Genomic DNA, 6,337 nt, shown 5'->3' with positions numbered 1-6,337 from the left:
CTGCCTTCACAGTGAGAATGCTATCCCTCCCTCTCCACATGGTAACCTCCTTTCCTGATTAGAGGTGATTAGACAGCACTAAAACCTGCAGAAATGTGACTGACTGAAGTGGAAACAAAGCACCCATTCAAAAGCCCTTAAATCCCTAGGGCAGTATATAGAGAGCTCTGAAACAGAGAGCAGGAGCACAAATCACACTACCTGCAACTCCCTACCCTTCCTCTTTCATCTCACTGCACTCTGATCTCAACATGGCATTCTCTGAAGCAGAAGTGCAGAGGGCTCGTGGGGCTTGGGAGAAGATGTATGCCAATGCTGAAGACAATGGGACAACTGTGCTGGTCAGGTAAAGAAAGATCCCATTTCATTGCTAGCCAAGCGGGGGAGGAAAGGAGACCGAGAACTACATGCTAGGAACTTGTTCTGGTGCACTTCGCACAATTCCTTGTCTTGAAACGTTATTAGCTATAAAACCGCACCTCAGTGGGAAACAGATGAGACAAAAGAGGTTCAGAGAAATAAAAGAGGAGTGTGAAGAAATGGGTTGGAAAAGATGAAAGAAATTAGAACTATTTCACTTGAAAAGAAGAGAGATAACTGAGGTATATACAATAACGAACAGTATAAAAGAGAAGGCCAGCTAGCCAGATACTCCTCTTCACTCTGTCCCATAAGCAGCTAACAATGGGACAGACAAAGCAGAAAGTTAACTGACTTTCCTTAGGGTACATCTACACTACAGGGGGGAGTCGATTTAAGATACGCAAATTCAGCTACGTGAATAGCGTAGCTGAATTCGGCGTATCGCAGCCGACTTACCCCGTTGTGAGGACGGCGGCAAAATCAACTTCTGCCGCTTTCTGTCGGCGGCGCTTACTACCACCTCCGCTGGTGGAGTAAGAGCGCCGATTCGGGGATCGATTGTCGCGTCCCGATGGGACGCGATAAATCGATCCCCGAGAGGTCGATTTCTACCCACCGATTCAGGCGGGTAGTATAGACCTAGCCTAAGTCCACATACTAGTCTATGATAGAACCAGGAACAGAAACCAGATCCAATGTCCCTCTAAACTCCTTTAATGAGTTGTTTACTTCTATGTCCTCAAAACTTCTCTTTCAATTCTCCTTGACCCTTTCCAATCTAGCTTTCACCTATTTCATTCCACAGAAATTGCTCTCACTACTGACCTCCTCTTAAATAACTAATAGCTTTGTTTCTAGTCTCATTCTCCTTGGATCTTTTCCTCTAGAATTTTAACACTGGCTTCCCGTCTTCTTCCCAAAAATTCAAACGTCTTCTCTTCATCTTCAAAGCACCCAATAATTCAGCTGGCATTTACATCTCTGCCTTTACCCACTCGTATAACCCTGCCACGGATCTGCCCAAGTGTGACTCCTTACCATTTCTGGTGTCTCTTTCAATCACTCCTTCCTCCTCTGACACCACTCCGAATGCCTGCATCAGTCTCAGTAAATGTACATAAAGCTCTTTCCCTCTCCATCCTAGAATACCGTAAAGTACAACTAAGGTTAGAAAAGAGATAATTTTTAAAATGGTGCTGTCTCATTCAACAGATCTGTTCCCTGTGGTATTTACTGTAAAAGATTTAGCCGTTTTTATTACTGTTAGCTCTACTGAACCAACACAGCTCATGGAGAATGAACTGGATTCTATTCCTTTCCATGCACTATCTGCACAATTGGTGACTAACATCTGATTGCAGATGTTTTTTTGTTTTTACTGGCGATGATGCCCAAGCCAGGAGTCCTGGCTTTAGTATCAGATCCTGGGCTACACCTGCAGGTCTGGAAGTTTTGGGAAAATAAAAAAACATCTTTACCTATTAAATGATATGATAGTCACAAACCTAGAACCTAGAACCACACAAGGCCATTTTTAGAGTCACTTCTCATGTATATAGCTACACTCTGAACCTCAGCTAGTCTGTGCGGCATTTCAATTACAATGTCCACCTTCCACTCCATTTCTATATTTCATTGCTCTGTAGTGGATTAACTTGTACCCCTTTAAACCATAAGCCCTTCTGCCCAGGGAATCTTAGTTGGCACTTTCTATAGCCAGACTAAAGAAATTATTAGTTTGGTCCAGTGAGGGAAATATTGTGTTTTTACATGATTTGCCAAGGTGCCGCTAAACTTTGGATGGGACTATACAAAGAAGCCTCATGTCCTTCACAGGTAACTTCAGCCTAAACCATCTTTTGTGTGAATGATGCCAGTGGTACCTAACACTTAACCATCTGAAGGCAGGCAGCAAACTGCAGTCTGGGCCTTCCCTGAATAAAGAGTTGGCTAACAAAGCCTATGCTAGGGGTATTTAAATAAGGGGAAGAGCCTACCAGTTGGATTCTCTGTTTACATCTTCTGGGGCTCTCGCAACATCCTTGGTGGGTCTGAATTCTCAATTTCCAGTGGATTTCAGCTTTTATTTGTTTTATAAATCATCCACTTAAGTGGGCAAACTGAACAAGGTAGGATTTTAATCCAGGTACAGGTGGTGAATGTGCTTCCTGGCCTCACACTCTGGAGGCATTTTCTTTTACATACTTTTGTTAAATGATGAGTGAAACTAGCGAGGAAGAGAAGACGACAGGTAGGCTGTGAGCATTTGGTGTTAGCAAGCATCATTGTGGTCACTGGGTTTCTGGCTGGCAGCAGCCTGAGCAAGTTTTAAAGTTTAATTAACAAGAAAAAATCCTGGAGGTGGATGAGTGGAGGGAATGGCAGACTACTACAGGATAGTGGTCTGGAGTTAGCAGGGATCTCCTTTTGACTTGCTAGGAAAGAAGGGAATGAAGGCCAGAGAAAGCCAGAGCTGACACAGAAAAGGGAGCAAGTGAGGACTATAGTTAGGGAGTGAAGTCAGGGAAGTACATGAGACGAGGTCTTGAACATGAAGCTACACCAGTGTCAATGCCTCAGTGCTCAGTTCATGAGGGAAAAAAAAGTCTCTCAACTGTCTTGTATTTCTCTCCCATTTCTTCTCCAAACCCATTGCAGAATGTTTACAGAACATCCAGACACCAAGTCCTACTTCACCCACTTTAAAGGGATGGGTACAGCTGAAGAGATGGAACAGTCAGATCAGGTCAGGAGTCATGGCAAGAGGGTCCTCACCACCATCAATGACTTGGTCCAACACCTCGACAGCACTGATGCTTTCCTTGGGATAGTGAACCCACTTGGCAAGAAACATGCCATGCAGCTCAAGGTTGACCCCAAGAACTTTAGGGTGAGTCAGCTGACTTCTCCCCTCAAACGTACCAACATGTAATGGAATGCACATCTTTTCTGTGAGACAGAACAGGTGTCAATCGGCTTCGATGATGCTTATGCATTTGGGGCTGCAGAAAGGCCATAATTAGAATTGACAAATGTGCTGCCAGTAGTGTCCATTCCCCCATCCCTACATCCCCTTGTATCACATTACCCAGGCTTGTAATATAGTACTATATAGAATGTACATAGAAATTTTAACCTTCAAAGCATTCTGGTAGCATTAATTAAATCTCGAGATTTGCCTAGGAAGTAGGTTAGTATTGTAATGACATTACATATATATTTAAGAAGAGATAAAGACCCTCATTGTTTCAGAGTATAAGACACCTAGTAAATGAGGAGGATTAGGAGAAAGCTTACCTTACAGGCAGGCTAATCCATAATGGTTCAGTACATGGTTTCTTGCACCATATGCTGAAACATCTAGGACCGTGTCTACACTAGAGAGCTTACAGTGGCACAGCTGTACAATGCAGTTGCGCCGCTGCAAGATCACTCATCTAGCCACTCTATGCCGATGGGAGCGAGCTCTCCTGTCAGCATAATAAAATCACCTCCACAAGCAGCGATAGCTATATCAGTGGGAGAAGTTCTCAATATAGCGCTGTCCACACTCGTGCGTCTCTTGGTCTAATGTATGTTTCTCAGAGGTCTGTTTTTTCACACCCCTGAGCGACATAAATTATACTGACCAAAGAGGTAGTGTAGACATGGCCTAATACTGGTCACAGACAGGATAATGGACTAGATGGACCACTGATTTACTCATGCTCTTATGACTACGTATATAAGTGTGGCCAAAATCAATCCATCGGATATGGGATAGATTTACACAAACAACGGTAATGGTGTAGAGTGGGTTTTCCACCACAGCTCATTTTCATTACCCATTTCCAGTTCTGAATGCCACACACATTGCAGAGCTGTTTCTGTGTGCCTTTCCCTTCGCCAAAAAGAGTCAGACAACTTTTTTCTTATTAGGAGGAACCCAACTGACAAACAGCAATTCTTATTCACAGATAGAATGGAGGGAGTTCACATGGTCTACTTCTTTCCCTCCCACCCTCCCTTCTCCTTTAGATAATCTGTGACATTATCTTGCAACTGATGGAGGAGAAATATGGTGGAGACTGCAAGGCTTCCTTTGAGAAGGTGACCAACGAAATCTGCACTCGTCTGAACAATGCCTACAAAGAAGCTGGCTGGTGAGGAAGTGCCATCTCTGGGCTCCTAAAACCTCTCACCAGCACCAAGACCCAGCACTGAATCACTGACTTTGAATTTCCAGCCACAGTTGAAAGTGAAGAAGAAACAAGAAAAGCTAACAACATGAATATAGGAACGTAAATATATATATAGGAAAATAAAAACATATATATCAAAGGCAACCAACAAATCTTAATGCACTTTGCACCTAGAGATGCCCCAGTTTAATGCTTCTGTCAATATGTATGTAAGTTAGCAATAATCTTGAAAGCCCATGTAATACATTTTAAGGTAGCTACTTCTGGGTGGAAGACTTATCACTTCACCTGCTACTAGAATAGAAAGGAACCAACTTCCCTATCAACTTCCATCTTTCCATCCCTTGAGTGATGGAGCAGTATTCCCTTTCAGAGCATCTCATCCTCTGGTCAGCAACCTGAAGGGGTCATTTTTGGAGTGACATGAGAGGTGCTTCTTTCTCCAACTGCCCTGCTGGTGAAATACTGAGTGGAAGGCTCCAGGTGTGAGAGCAATTAACTACCGAGAAACCATGAGGGAAGTCACCAGACTGGCTTGTGCAAGGATGGTGAGATTTCCAGAAGTATGGGGTGATAGTCATCATCAGGCCAAACAAGGCCACTCACCCCTTCACGGTGGTAAACGAAGGCAGACCTCAAAGTACAGGCCTTAGCAGCAGAGTTTAACACTTAATCTGTCCACTAGAGGGCAGTGGTATCACATGTAAACAGTGCCTTAAAATTAATCCAGTTGAGTCTTTTGTCAGCTGAGTGAGGCCTGGCAGGTTTGACTTTGGTGTAAATTCCCCCATAGTCCTTCCCCTCTTCCTTGTCAGCGTTCCTGTTCCATCACGATGCCTCAGCCTCTCTTCAGCAGTAAATGACCCAGTGTCTGCTTGATTGTTTCTCCTTGTACTTAAAGGAAGTGGTGAAATCATTAGTTACTCTATTTAACAGCATGTGTCCTTCTGCTTAAGTGTAACTGCAGATATCACCTGATTGTAATAAACAGAATTAAAGAAAGCGAATGTCTCCCCTCACTTGTAAAACCAGAGCGGAATGTTTCATAACACAGAGGCCCTGTCAAGGGAGTGGGTAGTCAGTTGTGGATCCTGGTTATAAATGCACTATTACTGGTAGTTGTGTGGCATTTATATTAACCCATCTAAGATGCAATTCCCAGGCACCTAACAAATCTACAGTGCTTGGCCTCCTAAAGTGGTGGAAGGGGAGCTTCTATCTTGTCCAGGGGCGCAACCATGGGATAAAAACAAACGTTTAAAACAAAACAAAACCAGAACTTGACATTTCTCCCACATTCCTCCGTTTCGTTCGCAGATCGCATCCACTCAGCAGTAGACTCTGAACTCCCAACATCCAGAAGCTAAACTGCTCCTGGAGAATGAGGACTGACTAGATTGTCTTTGCTTCAGGGCCCTGCCCACTGAATCCATGTATATTCTCGGCACTCCCACACCTAAAGTGAGTTACTCAGGAGACAGGAGAGTGATGAAGTGTTTTTTTCAGAGATCAGGATCATTCCAGTTCTCGCACCTAGCATGAACACACTTGATTATTTACGCTTCAGATCAAAATGGAAGTGAGTAGGATTTTAAGATAACTCTGGGAAGGGGAAACAAAGGAAGTAACCAAGCTTTAGGGCACCTGGAGACTGGAAGAACTTGGTGACAGGATGCTTGCAGCTGGGCAGGCTGCAGGGGCTGGGAAGGGTAAGAGAGGGTTAGGATGCTTGTCTGTGGGTAGAAAACAAGAAAGAGCATCAGGCATTTTTGTGGGGGTCAGATTATAAGCAA

General features: G+C 43.9%; 1 protein-coding gene across 1 annotated transcript; it reads left to right on the top strand.

The window, feature by feature from the left end:
- The first annotated feature begins 210 nt into the window (after nucleotides 1-210).
- Nucleotides 211-5,546, top strand: LOC128838244 (cytoglobin-1-like). Its single transcript, XM_054030282.1, has 3 exons — nucleotides 211-346; nucleotides 3,022-3,253; nucleotides 4,381-5,546. Exons 1-3 carry the CDS (start codon nucleotides 252-254, stop codon nucleotides 4,507-4,509), a joined length of 456 nt encoding a protein of 151 aa, XP_053886257.1. The 5' UTR covers nucleotides 211-251; the 3' UTR covers nucleotides 4,510-5,546.
- Nucleotides 5,547-6,337: the final 791 nt, after the last annotated feature.

Source organism: Malaclemys terrapin, chromosome 1 (genome assembly GCF_027887155.1).
Source record: "Malaclemys terrapin pileata isolate rMalTer1 chromosome 1, rMalTer1.hap1, whole genome shotgun sequence".
In the NCBI taxonomy this organism is placed as follows: domain Eukaryota; kingdom Metazoa; phylum Chordata; order Testudines; family Emydidae; genus Malaclemys; species Malaclemys terrapin.
Note: the sequence above shows the minus strand (reverse complement) of the source record. Positions and strands in the feature narration are given on the sequence as shown.

What these genes read in the sequence shown, in the direction of transcription:
- LOC128838244 (XM_054030282.1), top strand. Translation starts at nt 252, where the DNA reads ATGGCATTCTCTGAAGCAGAAGTGCAGAGGGCTCGTGGGGCTTGGGAG. An exon ending in GGGACAACTGTGCTGGTCAG is followed by an intron (nt 347 to 3,021) that starts GTAAAGAAAGAT and finishes AACCCATTGCAG; the next exon opens with AATGTTTACAGAACATCCAG. An exon ending in TTGACCCCAAGAACTTTAGG is followed by an intron (nt 3,254 to 4,380) that starts GTGAGTCAGCTG and finishes CTTCTCCTTTAG; the next exon opens with ATAATCTGTGACATTATCTT.